Source organism: Sprattus sprattus (genome assembly GCF_963457725.1).
Source record: "Sprattus sprattus genome assembly, chromosome: 7".
NCBI lineage: Eukaryota > Metazoa > Chordata > Actinopteri > Clupeiformes > Clupeidae > Sprattus > Sprattus sprattus.
The window spans coordinates 21,825,538-21,853,471 of NC_137926.1; the positions used below are offsets into that span (position 1 = coordinate 21,825,538).

The window sequence follows — 27,934 nt, forward strand, 5'->3', positions numbered from 1 at the left end:
CAACATAAGGCATGGAGTTGGGATGATGGTGGTAGGGGAAGGGGGATTCTCGTTGGAGGGGGCAACATGCAGGCTTTAGCGCTAGCAACGGTAGCGCTAGCAATGGCAGCGACAGCAGCAGCTCACCAGACGTGATGAAGTCAACTCTGCCAGAGAGGCAGATTCCACAACACCAGCAGGGACCCAACCCCACCCCAACCCCAACACCCCAACACCCCAACGCTTCAGCTGCATAGCCACCTTACCTAGGGGTGCCCCCTGATGTCGCATAGCGATTGGCTCGCTCGGGATCTCTGCAAAGATTCAACAGTCAGGACACTGTGGGGGGTTTTAATATAACTGATTGGATTAGTGGGGTGATGGTGAACAATGGTGGACGTAACATGTAAATTGGCCACGGGACGAACCACTGATACGCATGGACACAAAAAAAAACGCTATGAGATGACGATGTGAAACATGAAAACCCCCTGAATAAGGGAAGAATGCACACTGGTTGTGTTGAGACATGACTGTTAGGCATTTTGTGACAGGGACCCATTTCGTAGCTTTTATTACTTTTAAACATGTATCTCAGCATCCACCCTAAGTGATCAAACAGACATCTCTGGTAGAGCAGTAAGGCAGATATTCAGCAAACTCTCTCAGGCCCTCATCCCAGTCAATTTGGTTTGGATTCTTTACCACCAAAGCCTTCAATTCCCATCAACGACACAAACACCAAGGAGAATGATCCACTCAGTAGAGTACAGCAACAGTAGAGTACTGGATGAGACATGTGGACAGAAAGACAGAATATATGATGCATGAGCAAGAGGAGAGAGAGAGGGGGCAGCCCCATCTCTTGCAGGGCCTCTTGTCAGCCTGTCAGGTGAGGATGCCTGTGAGCTCTAAAGAACCCACCTGCCTTATGATGAACTAGCAGCAGACAGCAGCATAACGCAGGACACACTCACACACACACACACACACACACACACACACACACACACACACACACACACACACACACACACACACACACACACACACACACACACTGTGCCAAGCACTCCTCTCTGATTTCCTCTCTTCTCATCCTGTCCTTATCTGCCCTTTTCCAACCCTCCTCTCTCTCTCTCTCTCTCTGTTCACCCCTGTCCTCTCGCTACCCTCCTCACCTCTCAGGCAACCCCCCATTACTCCCCTCCTCTCCCCTGCAGCCCCTCAAGAGGCCCATGAGAAGAGTGCACTTTTAAAGTGCCACTGACGCAAGGGCACTCGTGCCACTCATTCACATACGCACAGTGGTATTAGCAGGGCACTCTAAAGGGTACCCAGCCTTCACTGTCTGCCCGTCCGCCCGCCCGCCCGCCCAGCCTCTGAGCCGCCAGACTTGGCCAGGCTTCAAGCACGCCTTTGCCTCTGACGGGTGAGTCAGGCGCACCAGGCGGATGACAGGTGGGAGGGTGCCAGCCGGAGTCGCCAGCCAGATGGTGGGGTGTGGGTGGGGGTTGGGGGAAGCAGGGAGGGCACACGGCACAGCGCGGTGCGGCATGGCAGCCGTGTCTAGAAGCCGGTGCCAGGGAGCTGATCTGATGAGAGAAAGGAGATGCGGCGGGCTTTAACGTGTGCGTCAGTCGGGTGATGTCAGGTTAGAGGGGGGAGAGGACCCAGCCTGGCACACTGCCCCAACAGCTGAGACTGGAGGGGCAGGAAAGTTATAGGACTGATACTGCCCTGCCCCGCTTGCCCACTCTGTGTGTTCCTCTCTCTCTCTTTTTCTCTGTATCTCCCTCTCTCACACACATCTCCCTCTTTCTATTTGTCTCTTTATATATAAATATATACAAGGGTTGGACAATGAAACTGAAACCACAATTAGACTGCAATAATTTATTAGTATGGTGTAGGGCCTCTTTTTGCTGCCAATACAGCATCAATTCGTCGTGGGACTGACAGATACAAGTCTTGCATAATGGCCAGAGGGATCTTAAGCTATTCCTCTTGCAGAACAGCGGTCAGGTCTAACCGGCACTTCTGATTATCACAGCTTGAAATATGATGATAAAAGACACTATTTAAAATCCATAGATACATTCTCAGTCTTGTTTTATTCACCAACAAAGCTGGTACTTCCTGCTATCAACCTCCATTTGCGGCACATTGAATCAAACAAATCGTGGTTTTTCAGCATACCGCCAGGACATAACATCCCCCTTTTCATTTTCAATGGGAAAGTTAGCAATTAAAAACACGATTCAAACCAATCCAGTGGACCTAGCAATAAGCTTAGGAAAAGCACACTTCAAAGCGTTATGACCTGTTAGTGCTGCAATGGAATCGATATCGTGAAAAAACATGGGAGTTGAAAAATTACCTGAACAATAACAACTCTTAAGAAGAACAATATGTGATGGCAGTGCAACCACATTTAAAGCTGACATGGGTGGACAGAGTAGTAAGGACAGAAAAAAATGGACAGGCTCTTCACAAATATCTTAGTAATCCATTCCAGACAGAAGCCAGTGGCGGACACGATACCAGCAGCAGATTTGATCTAGGCTCAGCTACCATGTAGTGTGTCCAAAAGGTCATGAGTTCAATCCCAATCCCTCACCCACTCACAACTAAGCATTGACTAAATAAATAAATATCAATGTTAATCACATTCAAGCATATTTACAACAGGGTCTTTATGATGAAGCCCTACCAAAGACACGCACACACCTCAACATGATAAAACACCCTAGACACACACACACCTCAACACATCCAGTCATTCATAAACAGCTCTCCTTCCTGATGCATAATGAAAGAGATGCTCATACCGCAAAGCCCACCCCATGACCAGCAATGGGGGGTGAATTTCAATTTTTATTTTAATGTGGACATCAAGAGAAGAGAGAATGTTTGTTCTCAGGCTGCATCGGAGTATGTGTGTATGTGTACAGGGAGAGTGTGTGTGTATGTGTGTGTGTGTGTGCATGTGTGTGATAAGGAGAGTGTGTGAGCTAGTATTTACTCCACAGGGAGAGGCTGATTTACATTTAAATCGTCTGCCCTTCTCTGACTGCTACTCTGACTGTGCAGACTGTGCAGTCTCTAAGTCAAGTGAAGTCCCTACACATGGAACTGCTGCCCTGCCTCTGCCTCTGCAGCGGCCATGGAGAGGAGGCACACACAAGTGAGCTTGCTTAAGTTTGTCGCATCACTCGCCAATGCACTCACACACACACACACACACACACACACACACACAGGCTTATTTGTTAAGTGGTGCATGAGGGATACGTGACCTGAAAAGACCCTGAATCAGCGTTTGTTTGTGCATGTGTGATGCGTGATGCGTGTGTGCGTGTGTGTGTGTAAGAGATGTGTGTGTGTGTGTGGTGTCTGTGTATCTCTTATGAGGTCGCAGGGTACAGGGAGGAGGTCTCTGAAACAAGGCATGAGCTATAGCCACCAGCAAGGTAAAAGGATAACACGAAGCAGATGTCACTCTCCATTCTGGCAAACAAAGATGCTATGCTCCTTCAGGCTCATTAATCAGATCCCTCTCTCTCCCTCTCTTTTCATCTCTCTCATCTCTCTCTCTCTCTCTCTCTCTTCTCTTTCTCTCATGACTGTATTTGTGTTCTCCTAATTAAGGCCAGCTACTACTTCAGATGAAACTGAGACCGCCAGTGTCGTCTTGGCAACGGGACAGCCCCACCAGCCATGTGGGCAGTGTGGATTCAGTATCCTAGTCTTGACCGCCACCCCTCCTAACCTGTCAGACCGCTCCAGACCCCCCTATCCCCCCAGGTTGCTCTTTCTGTCTGACCCACATTGGAATAATTACCTGAAAGATGCCTCCCGCTTAGACTCTGGATCTAATTCCATTAAACAAAACAGCCCCGAGACTATGAGCTCAACCCTTTTGATAATCGCACTCCAGGAAAGATGAGGAAGATGGAAGAAAAAAGCAGCAGAGAAAGATTTGAAAGAAAACAGAGAGAAGAAAGGGGCCTTTGAATAGGAGCTGTAAAATGTGCAGAACAAAACAAGGCCTAGGGACAGCCTGAGCCAGCTGCCTCCCTCATCTCTCCCCCATCTCCCTCCCTCATACGTCCTTCTGTTAGGGGACTAGCAGGGTTCGGTGCTAAGACAGAGATGGCCCTGCGTGGTGTTCTTACCTTGGTACGAAGATGGCATTGTGGAGGAAGTTCTCAAAGACTTTGCGATAGTCTCGGTCCTCAATCTCTGCCTTCAGGTCCTCATTGGTCTTGGGACAGGGGCAGCAGGAGCCCTTGTCAGCTCCGCCGGGGTCAGACTTGGTGGGCTTGGTGGCCTCCTCCATTTCAGAGACAGTGGTGGCCGAAATGCGGATGGGGATCTTGAGCTCTGTGTTTGAGAATGGGGCAGAAGAGCACATTAAAACAGAGTAGGACAAGACAAGGGCCTAGAAGAGGATAGGTGAGATAAGCTAAGAAGAAAAGAGGAGGTTTAAGGGAGTAGAGGAGAGGACGGGAGATAGAGTAAGAGGAAAGCAGAGGAACTAAACACATGTAGGTAGAGAAGAGGGCATAAAAGAAGAGATAGGTGGGATAGAAGGACAGGTTTAAGTTGTTGGAGATGAGGAGTAACTTGGCAAGGGATGTGAGAAACAGAGGTACAGTGCACTGGATTGAGGGGTGACGTGAGGACAACCCGGGATTACAGGTAATAGGTGAAAAGGAGGAGAGGTGAGAGGTCATTCTCACCTTTGGAGCAGTAGTTGTGTTGGTACAGCTCCCTGTCCTCAGCCTGCTGTTGCCAGCGCACCAGGTAGAAGGTCTGGTTCCCGTTGGGCCAAATGGGTGGAGACCACTTCACCACCAGTGAGGTGGACGAGTTGGCATAGGCCCTGGCATCCTGCGGCATCGAGGGCTCTGTGTGAGAGGATATATTAAACATATAAGAACATTTGTATTGGCTTGAATGTTTACAGGATTGTCAAGTCAGATCATTAAGTGGGGGGGGGGGGGGCACTGTGGCGCAAGCAGTAGCCCCGACCATATACAGGCCGTTATCATTGCCCGATCCCACTCCCCACCTCTTCTCTCCATCTCATTTCCGGTCCAAAACCTTATAAAGGATAAATAAAGGCAAAAAAAGCCCAAAAAGTCAGATCGTTAAGGTTTTTTTTCAGGATGCTTGTGTCTGTGAGTGTATACACCTTTAAGGCAATAACACAAATGTTTGTGAGTATGTGTATATGTCCTTTAAGGCTGGTTCCACCTGACAGGTAGGTCACCAACAATACAGCATATACACCCATTTGCTGTCAGCCTCCAGTGCTTTTGTGTTTGTGTGCTTGTACATGTGTGTGTGTGTGTGTGTGTGTGTGTGTGTGTGTGTGTGTGTGTCTACACACGTTTACAGTATTGTCTCATCACCTGAGGGGCTGGTCCTGATGTACACCACCTCACTCTTGGCCTCCAGTGACTGGCGATCTTCCATCATCAGCGTGACGGCCTTGACGAAGACGGCGTACTGCGTCCAGGGCTTGAGCGGGGACAGCAGCACGCCCGGGTCCGCGTCTTTGTCCTTTGGGAGGTCCACATCCACCATGCTCCAGCTGTTGGAGCCACAGCCATCCTGTCCGTCAAACTCGGTGATGTTTTGGAAGGGTCTGTGTTCGGAGCCAGAAAAAGCAAAAGGGATAGCGAAGCAGGATGAATTCTAGCCAAAGTGGCAGTCGTCAGACAGAAAGTTGTTCATCATACTGGAACATTAGTTAACTGTGACACTACTGGTCCCAGAGCGAGTTGCCTTATGTGTTAGAGACTTATGTGTGTCTGGCAGCCTGCATGAGCCACATATGAAAGACACTAATAGGAAAGGCACATATGTTTATTATTTATTATTATAATATTTGAAACACGATAAAGACATTCCTAGCAATATCTATCTACCTTATTGGTTGGGTGTTACATTGTCAATGTGTGTGCAAATTATGATGTAGTTTACCTGTTGCTAGTCTGAGGGCTGTAATGAACATCAGTGCTAGAGAATGAGATGGTAAATTGTCCCACATGGTGAAAAATGGCCCTTTTTATATACTCACGCTTCTTTGAAATAGACGATGAAGCTGATGAGGTCTCGATAGTCCTGTGGTCGATAACGTTCCCATGTTATCTTGATCTTGTTACTCGCTGTGCTGTTGGATTTAAACTTCAGCATATACGTGTGGCCTGTGTGGACAGACATTACACTGTCATTAAAGGGACAGACCCTGGTGTAGTTATGAAAAACGGACTCTGGTGAGCTGCATGAGGCTTGTGCATGAGGCTTGTGACAAACAAACCTAATAAACTTAATCTCAGTAAATCAGTGTTTGCAAATGAAAAGGACAAATAAGGACAAGCTGTTTTTCTCCATTTTCAACAAATGAATGCTGACATCACATGGTGGCGAGATCGTAGGACAAAGCCCCCAAGAATCGTCTGACATCTCATCGCCTGCAGTCAGAGCAATTAGCCTCTGTCAAAACCGAAAGTTACATCAATGGATGCTGTTTCTTTTACCCCAATTTACCCCGAGACTGCAGCCCGTCAAGCTGGACTCACCACAGCAGAGCAAAACAAATAAAACACAAAACTGTCTACAAAGGCTGTCTCTGAATAACAAATAGGATTTAGGATGTGGTGGTGCAAAAATAATAGAAAGGCCTCAGCTGGCTCCCAAGACGTCTGTGGGGATGGAATGGTGTTGGTCAACTCACAGCTCGCTCGCTCGCCATTGTTCCGGACATCGGCCACCTCGATCTTTCCTTTGACGCCAGTCTTGTCCCACATGGTGAAAATGTCCGATTCGCACAGCTTGGGGTTGTGGCGGAGGAAGAGCTTGCCGGCTTTGATGGTCAGATTGTGTTGGTTCCAGTCCCACAAGGCCTGGAGATTCTGGTTGTCCACAGCCGAGAATGCATACAGACTGATAGAGAGAGGGAGAGAGAAAGAGAAAAGAGACTTTAACATACTTTTTTAATCACCATCTGCGGTATTTTCCATTGCAAAACAATAGGGTGAGCTCAACTCAAAGACTTTCTGCTTCTGCCCACTTCGTTTGTTTTTGCCAGATGAGGAGTAATGTGACACTGTGACAGAATGCGGATCATCTGGCCTAGTTTTGCCTCGCTTGAGTGCGCTATCTTAAGACGAGCCGTGCGAGCGGATCAGGTGTCCGTCCCCGGCCACGCGGGCGCTGGGGCGCCTGCTGCTTTCAAACGGCCGGTCAGATCGGGAACCCTGAGGGGGCGGCAGCGCACCCACAGGACTGCAGGAGGGCCCACCACAGAGACATGGCCCACGGAGGACCGGCTGCATTCACTTTCCCCTTTCAAACTGGTATGGGGAAAATGTGCAGGTCTCGTCATTACCGCCTCCATCACCCAACCAGTGAAACCCAAGATCATGGGAGAGATGGAGACGAGGGCAGAGGAAACGGTTTTCCCACGACCCTTCCGGTCACCTTCTCTCCTTTTAAAAAAAACCTCTCCTCGCCAGCCTTCCGAGGGCCCTGGCTGAGCTACTGGTGACATTACACAAATGTGTGTGGAGACATGCCTGTCAACAGTAGTGATCACTGCACTTCATCTTTCCCAGGATCCATCTCTAAATGAAAGGTCCCTACAACCAGCTATGTGTAGTTGTTGTCCCTTTTCTGAAGAGAGACCACCATTCTGGCAGGGACTAGCGGAATTAAACAAGGGTGGGAGGAATTCAAAACTACACAGTTAAGTGAGTTTGAAGTTCCTGAATGTCTTGTGAAACTGGTGCATCCACCAAAAGCGATCTACTTTACTCCCCAACGCAGCGATGTGCATATCCACAGCGTCAGATTCAGCATAGGGCTGCACTCTCCCTTACCCGTATAAGTTCCTATGGTAACAGTCATGGCCACAACAGGCATGAAATGTTTTCTGAAGGTTTTTATTTTCAAGGACAGTGTGAAGTGGCATTCCTCTAGTGCAATTCTCTACATTCCTTGGTAAAGTGATATCATTTCATAGTATGAAGCATGAACAGAATACTAACTATGAAAAATAAGTTAAGGTCATTGCATCTGTAATGACTAGAAGCATGGCAAGGTCTGTATGCTGAAACCATGACCAAGATCACAATGCCATGGTGGATGTGTGCTAAAATGTTCATTATCACTGGGGTATGCTCAAGACATAAAGTGAGTTTTTAGATTGTGGCTCTTATTGTGGCTCTTACTGTTTAGGGTGTAACTATATATATAGCTATATATGTATGTATATCCATTATGCATCAGTATCAATCTGTGTACATGCATGCAAAATTATGCTGTAAGTATATGTGTGTGGGCTTACCCTTCCAGCAGCTCCTCGCCATTAATGTAGCGGAGACTCTTGAGAAAGGAGAAGGAGTTGAGTGTGTGAGAGTGACGGATTCTCACAAAGCCTGTCACCGTCTGAATCAAACCCATGAAGCTCTCCAGCTCCGACACTATGTTCTCTGAGGGAAGGCAAGATCGAAATAAACAGGGAGAGAGAGAGAATAAGAGAGAGAGAGAGAGAGAGAGAGAGAGAGAAAGGTGGACAGAGAAAGTGAGACCAAAACAAGTGAGACACGATCAAAAATATTCTGAAACAGTGGAGTCTGTCACAACACAATCTCAGTCAAAACTGAGGATGTATGGACAGAACATACATCGAGCAGAGTCTTTACTTTCACTTTTGTACATCTTGAACACTGCTCATCGTGTTACATCCATAACGGTGTTCTTGTTGTACTCGACAGGAACAGCTTTGGAGTGTTAGGGGAGAGAGTCCTCAGGTCCATGTTTGCATGGTAAGGCCAGAGGTGAGGTGAAGGCAGGTGAGGTGAGCTGAGGTGAGGTGAGGTGAGGTGAGGTGAGGAGCTCTTGGCCTGATGTTGACCTCAATGAGGCAGGGGTCGCTGCCTGATGCGTGAATCATAGGAGCACAAACCCTTAACACCAGCTTGGGCTCCCCCTACACTCGCCCCAGTGGCCCACACCCAGGTCTGCGCCTCTGTCCTGCCCTCCCCTTTCCCTGGCTGAGTGGCTTGGGAGCTTTGCCCTGGGAAAACTGTGTGTGTGTGTGTGTGTGTGTGTGTGTGTGTGTGTGTGTGTGTGTGTGTGTGTGTGTGTGTGTGTGTGTGTGTGTGTGTGTGTGTGTGTTCGTGTGTGTGTGTGTGTGTTCGTGTGTGTGTTCGTGTGTGTGTGTGTTCATGTGTGTGTGTGTGTGTGTGTGTGTGTTCGTGTGTGTGTTCGTGTGTGTGTGTGTTCATGTGTGTGTGTGTTTGTGTGTTCGTGTGTGTGTGTGTTCATGTGTGTGTGTGTTTGTGTGTTCGTGTGTGTGTGTGTGTGTGTGTGTGTGTGTGTGTGTGTGTGTGTGTGTGTGTGTGTGTGTGTGTGTGTGCGTGTGTGTGTGCGTGTTCGTGTGTGTCAGAGGGTCAAGATGAAGGTTAACCACAGCCCACCTGACCCTGGTAGAGCTCCAACTGCTATCTGGTTATTTACAGCTGAAGGAGAATTTATTAGGCAGCTGACCGGTGGTCCATCTGATGGTCAGGGAATGTGTTCCAATGTATGTGGGGTCTGTGTGGTGGTGGTGGGAGGCTGGTACTTACTCCCCCGCCGGATGTTGATCTGTAGGTTTCCTTTGATGACAGTACAGCCCTGAAGAGCCTGGGCAGCGTCCACAGAGTCGATGACCTTTGAATCACACACCTTATCACAGAGGCCGTCACAAGCGTTGCAGAACATGCTGTATAGAGGGGGGGGGGGGGGGCAGGATGAGAGAGAAGAAAGAAAATAAGACAGCCAGAGAGAGAGAGAGAGAGAGAGAGAGACAGAGAGACAGAGAGTTAGTCAGGGACAAGCTGAAAACCAAACATGATGAGGGGCCAAGCAGGCGAAATGCCAAGGATCTACAACTGGGTTATGATGTCTCATGAAAAGATATGCGTGTCCATTTAATCTCTTTTCCCTCCGTAAAAGGTCATTCTGTTTTCCAGAGAGTGTAATCTGTGGTCCGATGTGAACCCTGGGGTGGATGACTGACTGATTCGCGTAATGAGGCTCAAGACAAAACAGAACCAGTAAAGCCAAACAGACTGCCAGAAAAGAAATGAAAAAAATGTGACAGCGTGGAAAATTTGATGACTGGAAAAATATTTTTTTTTTAAACACGGGACATATGCTGGGTGAATGAGAACTTGAAATTATAATGTCTCTCTGAGCCAAACAGAAAAAGGCGTGTCTGTGTGTGGATGACTGTGTGTGTCTGTATGTGTGTGTCTGTGTGTATGTGTGTGTGTGTCTGTGTGAATGTATGTGTCTGTCTGTCTGTGTGTGTGTGTGTTTGAGTGTCTGTGTGTGTGTGTTAAAGTGTCTCTATGTGTGTGTTTGAGTGTCTGTGTGTGTGTATTTGACTGTCTGTGTCTGTGTGTGTGTGTTTGAGTGTCTGTGTGTCTGTGTGTCTGTGTGTCTATGTGTCTGTGTGTCTGTGTGTCTGTGTATCTGTGTGTCTGTGTGTCTGTGTGTCTGTGTGTCTGTGTGTCTGTGTGTCTGTGTGTCTTTGTGTCTTTGTGTCTTTGTGTCTTTGTGTCTTTGTGTCTTTGTGTCTGTGTGTTGTCATTACACAGGGAATCTGATACACATCATTAAGGAATTTACTTGACGTGATGATTATTTGCTGGCTGTACTTTCATGCTTCACCCCTCAGTGGCAGATCATTACACAGTTACAATCTCACAAGTTTTATTTCTACTTGATTCATAGAAATCTCCAGGTGGAAAGAAAAACAAGAAAAAAGAAGCAGGAGAGTGCCTTTCAAGAATGCAACTTCCTTCCACAGGGCGCATGACCTCTCTGTTACCTGAGCAATGATTGTACAGGATTCAATCTTTAATAGCGTTTTTCTTTCCTTTAGCCCAGAGCACATCCCAATTGGAATCGCCTTCTTTAAGTATTTAGAGTGTGCAAGGGTGAGAGGCAGGCCAGTGTGTGCCTCAGGTGAATAATTTAGCACTCCTCAGTGTGATGATGCACTGGAGGCCCCAACAACACACACACACACACACACACACACACACACACACACACACACACACACACACACACACACACACACACACACACACACACACACAGGTGTGCTATCAGCAGCTCTCGGGCCGTGCCTAGCACTCTCTACACCTGATGCCAGAGAAAATGCCTGTGGCTGGAAGGGCAAGAGGTCACCGCCAGGCCTCGTCGTATACAAAGACCTCTACCCTCTAAGGGCTGATTACCTCTGATGCCTGTTGTATACCAGCTAGGAGGGGTGAGTGACCGTGGAGTGGAGCTGATCTGGTATCAGTTCAGGGCCAGTTCCTCTGCAGAAGGTTAACTGTTGGCCCAGACCACGGCTTATCCTGAGATGAGTCTAGCCAAGATTTGACACGTCTGATCTGATCTTGCGGTGTGGTTTGCCCTCACTATTGGAAAGCAGGCAATTTGTTGCCTCAGCCCTTACTACACAAGTCTTTTTGGTAGGTTATACAAGTCAGGCCCCTTCCTACATAGAAACCTGTCTCTCTGTCCCCGAGTGTTTGCCCTTCTATCCCTAAAACAGCGACCTCTCACCTCTGGCTCTCATTGCGGGTGAAGCCGGGCGGGCACTCAGGCATGCACTCGCCGCTGTGGATGACAAAGCTGTGGATGACAAAGCGCTCTGAATCGGGGTCGCTGGCCAGGTGCACGGCGGCGCACATCTCCTTTGTAATGCAGCGCCAGCCCTCAAACTTGTAGGTGTCAGGCGGGCAGTCGGGTACGCAGCGGCCCTCATAGTTGTAGTGCAGGCAGGCAGCGCAGGACGTGTCGGTGCCCGGCTCGCTGCAGCTGCCCAGGCACTGTGGGTGGCAGCACTCGCCCGTGTCCGTGCACGCCCGCTCACACCTCTTAGAGCACACTGGAGAAAGAGAGAGAGAGAGAGAAATGGGAGGTTAGTTTTATGACACTCTGGAGTGTGCGACATGGTGAAGTCCAAATCGAAGTGGTACATCATCATTAAAAGGAGGCTTAAATGATACATAATATATTCATTTTTTAAATGTAAATTACTTGCATCTTTAGAAAGGTTTAAACCAAAATACATACAAATCCAATGTTTACAAAACACATTGTTAACATTTATGTTAGGCCGGTCAATTCTGATCGGAACCACAACATGTGTAACCATGTTTCAAAGACAACATGAGGTTAAACAAGTGCACAGTGTTTTGACCATACGCCAGGTGCTGTCAAGAGTGTACAGTAAAAGAAAAACAAAACCCATTCTGACCTCTGCACCTACTGAACCTATGAGACACAAATACATAAATACATTCATCAAGTTTCACACATCCTAGAGAGCAATCAGACCATTGGGAGGCTGCTATTACAGACCCATTTCAACAGGAGCTGAGGGAATGCAAAAGGCAAGAAGCACAAGCCAGTGTGCTCAAGCCTTCTCATAGTCCTATGTATTATTTGTTAGTGCGTGTGTGTGTGTGTGTGTGTGTGTGTGTGTGTGTGTGTGTGTGTGTGTGTGTGTGTGTGTGTATTATTTTTTCTGCTGTAGGGTCAAAGTAAAGGCACACCTAATGATCACTGGGCTATTAAATGGTAATGTGCAGACAGCGAGAGAGCAAGTGAAAAGGATAAAATAAATGTGTCTGTGTGTGTGAGATGGAAAGAGAGAGAGAGAGAGAGAGAGAGAGGGAAGGAGAGAGGAAGCCGTGTGAATGTTTGTCTGGGGCGCCTGGGCAGCACTATGCCAGCCTTGTTAGTAAATAGCAGAGCTGGCCTCCCTACAGATAAATATTTTAACTGTTAGGGACTATTAAGGGAATTCAGAGTGGGGATGGGAGGGGAACTGAGCCAAAGCCCATTGGCTCAAGCACCCTGGAGGCCTTGTCAATCTTGCAATGACAGGTGCCGATTGGCTGGAATGTAGTCGTGAAAGAGCTTGGCCTGTGCCAGGCTCTACAAGCCACAACCCATAAACGGAGGCCCAGCTGATGCTAACTGAAGCATAGATCTATTTAAACTCACTCCATAATAAATCAATTACAGTCCTACAGAGGTAAACGAGAGCGTTGGGTATAATAACAATACAATACCAATTACACAGACAGGATTTACAGTTTCACCTGTACAGCAGCAAGAGCACAGCAGCAATGGCCCTCACATGTTCTCACATATAAACTTCTCTGACATCAATGTGAAACCGACAGAAAGGTTGAAAGATAAACAAATGAAGGGTGCTTCAAAAAGTAACTGTACAAGTGTAGGACTTGGGGATAACGGATGTTAAGAGAACAACACTGGTGCTTTTACAGAATGAACAACCAGTGCTGAATGACACACCACTGAAAAACTCTCACTGGAGGCCCTTACAGAGATGGGCTTCCATTGTGAGCATGAGAAAGGCACCTGTGAAACAATTGTGCGTAGCGCACTGGTGCCTTCAAATCCCGACCTTCTCTCTCTCCATCTCAATCTCTCTCTCTCTGGGGCTTATTTTTAAACGCAACGTTATTATTGAACACAGCCACAATGTTTACTGACGAGAGCCAAGGGAATTGAGGCCCGCTGTCTCTAAATGTGGGATCGATAACTCGAGTGTTGTGCCGCTGCGACTCATGTCACTTGGTCTGGAGTAGAGGCAGGCTGGGTAATAGGTTTCATATGACATGCACGGGCCTACCAGAGAGACTACGTATCCCAAAACCCCAGTCCCTAGGCACAGATGGCAAAAGTGATCCTGTACATCCAGCAACCTTGCAACGTCAACATGCAGTATGGCATGATTGAGACTCACACTAGACAGACATGAGGGCATGTCTGTGTGTGAGACTGTGTGTGTGTGTGTGTGTGTGTGTGTGTGTGTGTGTATGCGTGTGTGCATGCGTGTGTGTACAGAAGAACATGTAATGCTAAGCTGCAAGGCTTAAGGGTTCATTGGTAACAGGGCAAGCCCTGCTGTGCTATAAATCAGTACTGTTAGCAAGCTATGTATTTGAATATGTGTTTGTATGTCTGTGTGTGTGTGTGTGTGTGTGTGTGTGTGTGTGTGTGTGTGCGTAGGCACACGTGTGGTCTTCAACTACACTTAGGATTCTCTTTAGGTAAGCCAATAGCTCAAATGAGCAGCCAGTCTCATGCATGGTTCCGGCATGGCACTCCCGAGTTGCCTGGCAACCGGCAGCTGGCAGGATGCCTGGCTGGCTGGCGGGTCGACACGTCTGAGTGAGATTTCTCCCGCTTTATTTACGAGCATGCACCACGCCACAGAGGACTATGCAGGAAATATGATTATGTTTACTGGCACAATTAGCTTCCGATCCATTTTATGACAGTCAAGCTGTCGGTTTGCAAGCACATGTGTGTGTGTCTGCATGTGTGTGTGTGTGTGTGTGTGTGTGTGTGTGTGTGTGCACGCGCTAAATACATTGATATTCTCATGAGGGTTCAATGAGTTCAGTACAGGGCAGTAGAGGAATAAAACGGCTGACCTCCTGGGGCTAGACTGAACATGGGGACAGACACTCACGGCTCCTTCACTGAACATGTGGGCACCTTGAGCCGATGCCACTGCGCCCGGTGGGTTCTCTGGTGCCAAGCTGACGCCCTCACAGACCTACACCTCCCCCCCAGCACCCGTGACTGCTCAGCTCACCCAGGAAGGCCACAGCCTCTCTCTCTCTCTCTTTCTCTCTCACTCTCTCTCTCTCTCTCTTTCTCTCTCTCTCTCTATCTCTCACACTCTCTCTCTCTCTCTGTCTCTTTCTCTCTCTCTCTATCCCACTTCAGCCATCTTCTGGAATGCCTGGGATTCTTTCACACATTCTCCCAAGTCGCAAGCCACACGCACAGGGGGATGGAATTGCTGTAACATTCCGATACATTCCAGGTTTTTATAAGAAACGCTGAAGGAGTGGAAAACCTGAACAGGACTTTTTCAAACACACCCTCAAAATAAATTAGTCAGATATAGCACGGAGTCAGACTTGTTTTTGAGTCTTTGAGTCTGCTAAACTTCTTCCAGTCAAAATGGGCAAAGTGTCAGGGAAAGTTCGCCGCCATCGATCCAGGCCTAAAATCCTTCGCTGTTACAGAAGAGTCGAGGAATTCAGCAAAGGCTCTCTGGCTGTATAGGAGAACTGTACTTCCTTAAATAGCACTCTGGCCCGTTTCATGTGCTATATATAGACACGCAGATTCCCCGTCCTGACCTCTAGGCAAAGCACTAGCTTCTTCCTTAAGTGAATTCCACCCCCCAACCCTCCAACCCCACCTATACCCAATTCAATTTTTTCAATCTAGTCCATAGTGGGAATTGAAATACCCAAAGCCAATCCAAATCTCACAAATCTGCCTTTCTCTCATCCCATCTAGGCTAGTCTGTGTGTCCTCATGCATGTGCAAGAGTTGGCGTGTGCAGTGCTGTTCCAGTAAGGGAGGAAAGGACGGATAGAGGGAAAGAGAGCGGGAGGGAGAGCGGTGGAAACAGGAGGACTATTATTTTCTTGGAACGCCACCAAAAGGGGGCACTCCAGGCAAGCGCAAGCGTTGTCTTTCACTCATTTGCTCTCACTTGCTCAATTTCCTAATTCACTCTCCCTTACTCACTCATTCACTCACTCACGGGAACAGCGTTCTGCATCATTTTCCACTGACTCCTCAATGAAGTGTGTGTTTGTGTGTGTGTGTGTGTGTGTGTGTGTGTGTGTGTGTGTGTGTGTGCGTGCGCAGGGGCGCCTGCAGGATTTTTGTTCATGATATGCACACTCAAAATCCTACAAGTGGCAGCAGCTCATTTTGGAGAAACGTAGAGGAGCCATCTATTAACATTGGGTTGTAAAATGCTGCATTGTTGTGCAGTTATAGCACCAGAGTTCCAGCTCCAGCACCAGAGTTGCCAACTTCAGACTGGGCATCACTATACTTATTCAGTGACTGATAAATAAGGCTCCACCACCTGCATTTTTTACATTAAAATGTTCAATTCACTACATTGCTTTCTTTTTTATTTTAAACATTTCAAAGTTATTTAAATTTCCTTCCATGTTATTACATTTAGTTTCCGCAATGCCACTTCAAGTTGACCACTGCCTTCACTATGCTAGCCTACTGATCTAAACTGCCAACCCGCCCAGTGCTACTGCTATAGGGTACGCAGTATGCGTATTTGGCAAACAGGTGGGGGCACTACAGAGCGTGCAAGCCTTTTGATGGGAAGTAGAAGACAGAGATACCAGCAGTGAGAGACGGAGAGGGAGAAACCGGCAGAGAGAGCGTGAATGCATGTGGAAAACAAACTGAAGTCTTAGACTCCATATAAGTCGACCCTGACTTCCCCCGGCGACCAAACAACCATTTATTTTCTTTTATTTATAGGCTCTTCGAAGAGCAGGTCTATTTCCACGCCAGTCTGCTGTGCTCATAGCTATGCCAGGCATTGTGGGTTTCCACGACATCTGACTTGGGGGGGTGTGTGTGTGTGGAGTGATTCACTGCCTAACAAGGAAGTCAGGAGAGTGTCTGACGTCCATGAGCCTTTGCCTGGCAGCATCGTGTGTGGCACACCACCCTTACTCAGGGCATCGCCGTCGTAGCACAGCTGTGCTGAATACGTAAAGGAGAACACCTCCATGAGGGAGGTGTTGATTGGTGTGACAGAGAGCTTTTCTTGTTTTATTTTTCTATACTGAGCCTCAATGACACACCGAAACACCCTCCCCCAACACACATACACATGGGCGTTCCACCCGTCAGAGCTGGCATGGGTATGAGCGGGGTTGAGTTATCAGAGCTTACAACTACAAGTGTCTGCAGACGGTGAACATAGATATCGCTAGATAGATGCTTATTAATGTATGAACTAGTATCTCTGTCTATCACAGAGCACACGAGACACACAATGAGGTGCAAAATTACATACAAAAGATGTAATTCTGAAACAGATTCGTCCTGAATATGGCATCGGTGGAGCAAAACTAAACCCAATGTATGTTTGAGTCAGTACGTTTACATGATGGCATTAATCCGAGTATGGCTTTAGTCGGAATATGCTATCCATGGGGGGCAACTTCTATTATCTCAGTAAATGCGGTGAATAATTCGAAATCCGCGTCTGTTTAAATAAAATGTGGAATGTTTACAAGCGGGCACCTGCTACCGTTGATTATACAGTAAATAAGTTGTGAAATGAAACAAAAACACATCACAGTTAAAGTTGTATGAGTATTGATTGATTCACATCGATATGAATGGATGACATGACTAACAAGTGGTGGAAAAGTAATATGAAAATATTTGCTCATATCTATTCGGGCCTCTTGTGTTATGCTTGTTCAAAATCAACAAGAATAAGCTTGTGAGACAGTCTGTGTGTGTGTGTGTGTGTGTGTCTCTGTATGTGTGTGTCTCTCTCTCTCTCTGTGTGTGTGTGTGTGTGTGTGTGTGTGTGTGTGTGTGTGTGTGTGTGTGTGTGTGTGTGTGTGGCATGTTGCCTTTGTAAAGATGGCATGTAGAGCTCATTAGTGCAGCATGGAGGAGCTAAAACAGAAACACACACACACAGAGACACACAGAGACACACACACACACACACACACACACACACACACACACACACACACACACACTTGTGTCTGACTGACGTGTCTGGCTGGCTGGCACTGCAGAAAAGATAGGAGCAGGTGGGGGGCGTTAGGGAGGGGGAACACGCACAGCACTGTGCTAAGAAACACACAGCTCCTCTTCTCTCTCTCTTTCTCTGTGTCTCCCTCTTCCAATTTCTTTAGCTAGCACCTCCCTGACCTAGGCAGCATGCTCCCCCATTGCAAAACTGAAAAAAAAGCACAGGCTGACCCCCCTCTGAGGCAAAGACAAACTGGCAGGCAATAAAAGCCATTCCTAGAAAGACAGGTGCAGGCACCCTTCACAAATGGAGGAAATGGGAGGAAGCGAAAGAAGAGGGGGAAAAAAACAATAAAAAGATGGGAAAAATATCACAAGTATCGCTGGCATGAGCCCACTGACCCACTTGGAATGTTATTTCCTCTTCTAGAATTGCCCCTAAGCTTCGGGCGTAAACTATGTAAAGAATGCCTAGAATGTTCCGGGCCGCAGCGTAATCAGGGAGGAGAATGTTAATCCCCTTGTCCCCCTCCACCAGTCACAATAACAAACTTCAGGGGAGTGCTGTGATACGAAAGCAAAACAAAGGAGACAGTCCTTGTGCAGGGACAGTCACCATCTATCTGCAAAGCTGACTCACTATCTACCTCTCCATCTGATAGGTTTCCAGCTAACAAGCTTTGCCTCCAACATGCCTGCCACTAAATGTGGTACGACATGTGGTTTTGCTGTTTTTGGAAAGTTGGTGATACTGCTATATCGAAGCAGAGCTTCTTTTAAACAAATGTAATTACTGGGTACTGGTACTACTGCGTTTCAGTGTGTGTCAGACTAAGTCGTTGCTGTACAATTAAAATATATTCCAGAAATGTTGAAATCTCAGTCTTTGTATATCTAAAAATGTGCTCATTACAACTCAAAGCAACACCTTTTAATTGCAAATCAAGCTTATGAAAATGGCCTTGTTTTAATAACTCTGCCAAGAGTTGCTTTCTTTCAGAAGAAAAAAAACATGGCTCAAACCAAATGATAAGAATAGACCACTTAAACACAACCTCCCTTTGCAATTTAGTCATTAAGAGGTAACAATTTACTCATTTTAGTTCGGAGTAATAACATGATGGTTAAAAGGGCTTTACAAAAGAGAATAAACAAACTGCTTCCCCGTCAAACATGCTCTCTATCGCTCGCTCGTTCACTTCATATACAGGAAGTCGTTCCAGCACCAAGACACACACACACACACACACACACACACACACACACACACACACACACACACACACACACACACACAACACACACAAACATGCTCAACCATACACACTAGGGCTGCGTATTAGCGAAAATCTGGCGACACGATACGTATAATGATACAGGGCCTACGATGCAATATATTGCGAGGTATTGTAATATTGTAAGCAGGTGCTATATTGGGATTTTTAAAACATCATTTTAGGAAAATGGTCATAGTATAAAGAATACATCACCATAAGCATACACTTAGTAAGTAAAAGTTTGCAATCAGAACAACACTGCTATCTAGCAGTCAAAGCTAACACAAAATTAACCACTGTCTGTAATGAATCTTTGCATGTAAACTATTAATTAAAAATCAATACAGTGTCTTGGAGAATTGATACAGTATCACAAAACATAATATTGGTGTTGTAAGTGATGAGTTCTTGGTAACCATGGATACCACTCTCAGTCCCATATGCTGCATGAGGAAAGCGACAGGATGTAGTCTGTCTTTTTCCTGCTTTAGCATTTTGGAAGCAACATATTTACGAAACAAGATAACACTTAGTTACAAAAGACCCCATTCATTTTTATGTAGGGATTTTTTTCTTTGGGAAAGTGTAAAAATGCAAACATGAAAAACTAAAAACAAAGGCATACACACAAAGACATACACACATACACACATATAAAATGTTACCGAAACTGTGGGCCAAAAATATATCTCATTTCACAGAGTGTGGTGTGTGGACACAGATCTGAAAACAGCCTAATACCATCTCCAGCATGGTTCTGCCAACCAGCCAGGTAACAGACGGTTATTTTCAATCTTAGCCCTGTGACCTATAGCTATACACCCAACCCGACTCTGTCACAAAAAAATAGCCAGTTTCAGCTCTCCTAAACATGTGCCAACCGCTGGGTCCCAGGTCCTCAGCTCCAAACCCCTCCCCCCACCCTCAACCACCAGTCAAATTCCAGCCAGACGGAAGGCTGAATGCAGACTGGACCACACTGTTTACAGCAGGAGAGAGGGCAGGAGGCTCAATCTGCCCCCTCCTCCACGTCTACGTGTTGTTCCCCCCTGCATTCCCAAGTGAATGCATTCCCGTTAAGGAACACCCAAGGTAACATCAAAAACTGAGAGAAAGGAAAGAAACTAGCATAAGATCTTAGAGCATAGGGCCATTAATTCTACTTAGTGCTGTCAATCAATTAACATATATACGAATGAATTGCACAATTTGCTGATTAATCACTTTTTTCCTATTAAGACTAAGCTTGTTATAATGGATATTTAAAAACTTAAAATCAAGGAATTAATGTAGAATCAACACAAAGAAAGTATAGAATTAAAACAGTATTGTTTGATAGCATCTTTTAACTTTTAATGCAAATTCTCAGATTTCCAATAAAACCACCAAGGCAATCAAAATTGAGTGTCAGCTTTAAAAGCATATTTTTTGTGTAACATGGAAAGTGTGAAGGGAATTTTTTAAAGAGAGACGGACTCTTTGGAGAGAAAATAGCGACTATGTCAGGCGGTCAGTGGTTAGAACATGATGTGCAGCCTGTTGGGTTATTTGCAGTTGAGGTGCTCAATAAACGTGCAACCTTGTAAATTCAACTAAGCTCCGTGTCAGGTGTACGATGCCCCATGTTATAACCATTACATATGCATCACAATTAATAACAAAACCCAGGCAGCTGCTCTAATTTTTTAACGAGTTAAATATTTCAAATAAATCCCCCCAAAATGAACGCGTTCATTTTAACAGTACTAATCAATTTCTAACTCAATTGGGCATTTGAATGGGCATCAGATCAACTGTTTGTTTCACCTCATTGCAGTTTTTGGGTGTATACCTTTTTGCTACACAGGGGGGGAAAAAACATCACGATGATGGCATGCACCTGTCTATATTTCCACAGCTCTAAGGAGAATTAGTTGCCTTAGACAGTATCTTTTTCTATTTGCCTATCAAACTTTGTCAAAGTTACAAACTAATTATGGCAAATTTGATAATTTAAGACATTTTACGGTGGTATAAAAAAACATGTATGTTCAGTATAAAAACATATCAAAGATTAAACATTTCTTTTGAGATAATTACTCTATACCAAGCATGAAATAATCTGCATACAAAACTGTAGTTAGTTAACGGAATTGCTTAAGGTTATTCAAAATCATGCTGGTTTTCTTGAATTAAGAAATAGCTAATTATACAATGGGGACTTCGCCAGTTTGGCGCAAATATTTCCTCAATTTGTAAACAGTCTGCAGAATAAAAGAATCACAAGCTCCAGGGATACGCTTAATGTGACGTTAGTTTTCTACGTTGTACAAAAATTGTTGTACAGATCCATTTTGTTCGGAACCCCGTTCCATAGCCGATCTACAAATAATTCAGACAAGTCCGGCTGCTATCATGTTTCACCCCCAGCAGGAAACAGGCATGGAATCACGTATTAGCTTCTCAGTCAGGTATGAATTGCATTCAGTGAAGGAATGCCCTGGCTTCGAGTGTGTTAAAGACACATGCATAGGCTACTGTCCTAGATACAATATTTCATCTTTTGTATAGGAATAAACGACATGTAACTTCGTTATTTCTCAGAGCCAGAAAATTAGACTTGCTGAAGCATTTAGGCTATTTTGAAAGCTCTGACCATTCACCCCGCCCATGCATCCAGATTTACAAGGTGATGTAAATGCTCTTGGCAAAAAGACTAGAAACTGGCTATCATGAAAATAATAATAATAAACGGCTAAAATTGGCACCAGATCAAACATTCGCATTTACTCAGCATTTACACTGTAATTGACAGAAATGGACCGAGCATTCATTTTTCCCACCGGAGCCGTGTTATTGTGCACAATTAGATATTGTGTGGTGTTTTACCGCAGGTTTGTGATAAAGTATTATACTGTAAGGCAGTTTGCTGTTACGTGATGGCTGTTGCCTTAACGCTCTGTCACAGCATCAGCAGCCTTTTGCAACTTCACGCGCAGTCATGAGATTTACCGAGGAAGGTTTGTGCTTTGATCGCGTGTAAGGGGTGGGGCTATGAGGTACAACTAACAGAGATTTCCGTCAGACCAATAACAAGCGAGCAGTATATCATGTCCTGCACCAATAAGAGACAGACAGGGGAGGTTCTTGATGATTGACATGTTATTGAGTCTGGAGTAGAAATGTGGTAAACAAGTCCACTCCAGTGGGGGAGCAGGAGGGGGAGAGCCGTCTCCATGGCAATACAATAAGCCCCTCTTTCAGTCACGAGCGGAACTGAATCTAAACAAAAACTGCGAGACGAAACGTTTCCTACTCATCCTTGTGAAAGAAGTACTTTAAAGAGGCCACGACAATTAAACCCCACATCTTTCGAAAACATAGTCTACGCACGTATTCAAGGACATGCGAAGGAGTCATCTCCACAACCTCACATGAGAAAAAAACGCTACAAAATGAATAATAACTCAAACCATGTCAAGTCAATGTTACAGCGAACTGAAGTCGAACAACATTTGCAGACTCAACCTCATAGATAGGAGCTATATTAAGCATGGCTTCTTTTCCGTCGTTTCCCATAGTTTTGCGATTATTTGATAATAAATTCTATACTACCTAATGTACCTATAAATACAATACTACCTAATGTTATTTTACACTTTCTCGAGAATAGATTTCGTAGCCTATATAAACGCAGGCAGGCATTATAATAAAATCAATTTACAGAGTAGCTTTAAATTGTGTTAAATATGCCTGGAGGATATGCCTGAGCATAAAAGTCTTTGTTGTCTCTGCAAACAAAGGAACATAAGACAAAAGGAATCAAAACTTGCATGTAACCTGCAAGGCCTTGACACCTGCAACCACAAACTAAACTCAAAGATCAAATCATGGTCTTAATATCTAGATTATGCAAATGATCCACTCATGTAAAGAGAGAGAGCAAGAGAGCTAGGGAGTGAGGCATAAAACCTGGCAACAGATTGATAGTACAGTGGAAAAGCCCGCATCTCTGATGCCTGGAAAAGTCATTTCTGATAAAGACAACTGCTGTTGGTCACATTCCATTATCTCCATAAATCCTAAAACTGCCTCCAGCCGGGGCCCACAAATATCCCCATCTGTATATTAACAGTAGGCTCAAACCTGCTGCAAGGAAGACAAACAGACAATTAGAGAGAAAGAGAAATAGAGAATATGGAGGAAAACAAGTTTAGGCAGACAAAACACTGATTCCCAGTAATTCCTCAAGTATCTATGACTCACGAACACTCCCTATTCCCCTATTTTTCGTACACAGGCTTCAGCCTCTTCTCAGCAGGGGAGCTATCCCACCCATCCTTGCTCGGTTCCTACCATGGCCCCAGAAGGCCCCATGTCCCTGTGGCTAGACCCCTGGCTTCTGCCTGTCCACCAGACCACTTCACATCCTCCTCCAGACACACTATCCTCCCACAGGGCCCTACTTGATGTGACCCAGATCATTTCACACACTCACTCCAACCACATCAGAGGGGGAGAGAGAGAAAGACAGAAGGAGACAAATAGGAGGAAGGCAAGGAGAAAGAGAAAAAAAGAAAAGGATACATACAGATGATGCTTTCTTTAATTATCCCTAGGGTTGATATCAAGGTTGTAGATGTCTTCATCTGAAAGGACGTACTACTACTTGTCACACACTCTCTCACACACACACACACACACAAACACATTTGTACATGCACTCTAAAGGCTCTGGGAACAACCACCACACACACTCATCTGCGGGCAGAAAGGCATGTCGGTATGTAGGGCTCACTGAAGTGTATGGTTTTGCAGACTTGTTCCTTCGAGGCAACTTGATAGCTCAAGGGTCTTTCCTTGAGCCAGTCAGAATCCCTGAAAAGTATTCTGAAGAGAAGACTCCTCCTAGTGCAAGTGCATCCCAAAAGCCTGCGAGGGCTGTAACACTACTGGACTCCAGGTGAGGACTCATTCCAATCTACCTCCAGGAGTCCCCAGCATTCCCAGGCCTGGTCACTGCCTCTGCATCTCTCTCTCTTTGTCTCTCTCTCTCTCCATCCCTCTCTCCTTCTTCCTCCATCCTTCTTTATGCATCCTTGTCTGCTCAGTTCTGCACCCCGGTGTGGGCCAGTGTTTTGTTTTTCCCCCAGAGAGATATGTGCTGTTCTCTGTGTTTAGGCATGCATGGCATTTCCCATCACACTCTCTCTCTCCCGTCTTTCTCTCATGCACTCCCTTATAACCATTTCTCTCAGCAGCCTCAGGCCTAGTCCCACTGTTTTTGTGTTTGTGTTTGTGTACGTGCTTGCGTTCATGTGTGTGTCTGTGTGTGTGTATGTGACTGCACAAGCGTATGTGTGTGAGAGAGAGTGAGTGTGTGTGTGCGTGTCAGAGAGAGTGTGTTCACCCGCACTTGTTTTCCCTCAGTGGATGCTTTTGTTTGCTGTTTTGTGTGTTGTGGATGGCTGGTCCTGGAGTACAGCGACGCCACACACTGATTGGCTCCCATGCGGGAGGAGCTCTCTGGTCCACGGAACCGGAGTCAGCCGAGGAGCGCCACTACACTCTGTTCTCCTCTGTTCTTTACTGTTCTACCCGGTTCTCCTATGCTTTCCATTATGGGTGTTGGGACACACACACAAAGACTTCTAGATATAACTGCTGGCCAGGTGGAAGCATGAAACTGTGATCTTTCTGTGCTGTGGCTCTTCCATCTCCTTCTCCTGAGCCATTCTTCTTTTCTTTGTAAATGTAAAGTGAGCCTCTGTTGTCTAGAACATGTGTGGATCCTCTGTGGCTAGATGGTTCTGTTCGGCGCTGTACTGCTCCACTTCTCACTGGCAGAAACTACAATGGCTGCTTCTTAAGCCTCTGAATGAGAAATGATGACGCAGGCTCAATAGGTTGTCTGGGCTATCGTCACCCATCATGCATTGTATTGATGACATCATCAGTCTGGGAACTTTGATCTTCTTGTGTCTGGCTTGCATTGCTTTGTCTGGCCAATGCATCCTTAGGGGTGGGATGATAATTTACTGATTTGTTGCTTTGTTCCTAGATTGCTTACAGCTCTGTGACTGACAAGGCTATGGCCATAGGCTCATGGCCAGTCCTGAAAAGATGATATATAGTAAAAACTTCAGTATCACAAGCCACTGGATTAGTAATACTGTTTAAATTTGGTAATCACACTAAATATTTTCACCTCCACAGATTTATGAAATACTGGGGGATAAGAATCATAAAGAGAGAGAGGAGGCAATAGGAAGGATGAACAGAGAGACAGTGGAAAAGAGAGGGTGAGCATCCTGTCCTGTCTCCCTCTCTGTGTCTGTCTGTGTCTCTCGCCCTACTGGATCTGTCTGTCTCGCTTTTCTCTGTCTGTCTCTCTCACCCGGCTGGATCTGTCTGTCTCGCATCTCTCTGTCTGTCTCTCTTGCCCGGCTGGATGCCTCTGGGTTCAGGCGAGGACTGCCTGTTGCCGCTGACCCAGGTTGCTGGAAGCCGGCCGACAGCATGTTTGTGAAAAACAGGTTGTGCTTGCTGGCACGACACATCCCTGCTCTCTCTCGCTCTCTCTCTCTGTTTCTCTCTCTGTCTCTCTCTCTCTCTCTCTCTCTCTCTCTCTCTGTACCTCCAACTCTCTATCGCTCTCTCTCTGTGTCATCTTTATCTCCTTCTACCTCTCTGTCTGTCCCCCCCTCTCCCTAAGTTTCTTTATCCCCCATCTCATCTCCCCATTTCTAGTTCTTTCTATTTTTCATCTTTTCAACGCACTCCTCTGTCCTTCCTGGATGTGACAGGTGGTCGGCTGAGCAGCGTTTGGGAGAGTAGCATCGGTGTCACAGACCTGACGGAGTGGGCGACTCTCTTACCTAAACTCCCATAAAAATAAATGAATACATCTTCCTATTCAGGAGATGTGCCACCATGGTTGAAAAGTAGAAATAAACAGCCCCTTTATCGCACAGTAGCCTAACCATTCATGGAAGCATGCAATTCAAGTAAAACACTAACTGAAGCTAAATGAGATTACAGTTCATCAGAAAGCACATTCCTTGCGGGCCCAGACTCATTTTATGTCCTGGCATGTGCCATGGTTAGCTCAGATCGCAGCTCACAGCAGGACCCTGACAGCCGCTGGCTCTGTACCGACCCTGGCCCAGAACTGAACTCTCAACGGGAAGTAATGGGTGATGAACAAAGAGAGAGCAGACTAACAGGAACAAATGAAGACGCTGCCCTGTTTGCTGCTTCCCGGTGAAATATATTTCACCTCGCCGCAGGCACCACAAAAGGGTGGCATTTTGAGCTGGTCCGGCCAGGAACGAGAACTCGGCCCATGTCAGGAACCGGGAAGCGGCCCGCACAGCATTTTGTATTTATGTTCCTATGCTGATGTGAAAGGGGAACCGGGAACTGGGCTGCCCGGGCGGCGCACGTATTTAGATTCTTGCACTGATTCGGAGGCGTTTTCCCTGCTTAAAGCACTGTGAGAGGTGGCCAAAAATACCCAGAGTTCCCAAAGCTGCCTCAGTGAACTGGACATTTCCTGGCAGTTCAGGGTTGTTGTGCTGGCTCACTGGGGTTACCCCTTATGCTCACACACAGAGAGAGAGATAGAAAGAGAAAGAGAGAGAGAGAGAAAAAGAGAGAGAGATAGAGAGAGAGAGAGAGAGAAAGAGAGAGAGAGAGAGACACACACACACACACACAGAAACTACCTCTGCTCAGGAGCCAGACTGCCTGCAGCTATGCCAGTAGCAAGTACCCAACCCCTTGCCTCTGTCTACACAAGAGAGCACACAAACACTCATGCAAACATCTACTGTACACTGGATATACTGTCTGTTAAAAATAGCTCAAGTAGCTTCTGAAAAACAAGCCATGAAAATCCAGTCACCCGAACCAGATGCACCGTCCTTCAGCACATCTGTGTGTGTGTGTTTTTGCGGCTGTATTTGCTGGTGTGGAGGGTATGGATTTGTGTATGTATGTGAGAGAGACACTGAATATGAGACCCAGAAACATCCCTCTTAATAGTTGTAGTATAGCCTGACGATGTCATACTCATAATTCTAGTCAGAATATGAGTCTGAGATCGGACAATTGGGCTGTGATTATGGGGCGTGTTTCAACGAACCAGGAAAGAAAATTCCTCTTCGCTGAATTGGATACCTAGAACCAATCAGCGCAACGTAGTATTACCATCTGACAGATTAAACTTTTACCTGCTCCCGTAGGAAGGACGGCAAAAACATCTTTTCAATCGACAAATGCCTTGATCGCGTTTCTCTGTTCCTCTTTCAAAATGAATGCGCTGTCAATATCTGCTGAGATATGCCTGCTCACGTTACTTAATTAGCACTCAAGGCTAGAAGCTACCATCAGTTTCAACGATTATTTTGGCCAACGCGTTAGCATAACCGATCAATAATGGTCTAGAGTGCTCTAGTTAGGACCTAAAATCCTCGGCAACACTCGTTTTGCGTATACACAACTAACCGAGTCAATGTAGACATAAAAAAGTCGTGTAGATAGCTTAAATCATATAAAATATGTCCCACTAAGCTCCCGAGACGGCGCCATCTTTGTTCGATGTATATTCCGGTATATTCTATCTATATCTGTCCATCAACGTCTAAAGCCCGCCCTTACAATTTGATTGGTTTAGATTGCGTTTCAACCTTTTTGAAACGTTAAATCTCTCCCAACTAACTCGATTCCAGACTGAATCTCCCAGACCAAAAATGTTGTGGGCGGAGTTCAGGCTGGTATCCAGGCTAGTTGTAGTAGGTCACAAGTTCACAACCATCAGTGACGGTCCTCTGTGCAGACCTCCTTTCGCCAGTCCACATGGACTCCTTGGCCTGTGGGCACCAGGGTGCTGCAGCTCTCGCTGGCCTAAGCTCCAGCTTTGCACCAGCCACCCTTCAGGGTTGGAAAGAGAGCGGTTTACCCAGCCCCTTCTCCCGTCTGCAGCTTTGAGAAAGGAGGCAGACTTCAGTACC

General features: G+C 46.1%; 1 protein-coding gene across 1 annotated transcript in view; it reads right to left on the reverse strand.

Annotated features, from left to right (window-relative positions):
• The window catches only part of igf1ra (insulin-like growth factor 1a receptor), a gene marked incomplete at its 5' end in the record, with an annotated part of 98,592 nt that overhangs the window by 14,938 nt on the left and 55,720 nt on the right, over positions 1-27,934 (reverse strand). The window contains 8 exon segments of the mRNA XM_080841748.1: positions 4,158-4,365; positions 4,725-4,892; positions 5,400-5,635; positions 6,071-6,197; positions 6,728-6,936; positions 8,339-8,483; positions 9,624-9,760; positions 11,623-11,947. Of these exon segments, the coding sequence (XP_080697874.1) occupies positions 4,158-4,365; positions 4,725-4,892; positions 5,400-5,635; positions 6,071-6,197; positions 6,728-6,936; positions 8,339-8,483; positions 9,624-9,760; positions 11,623-11,947 (1,555 nt within the window).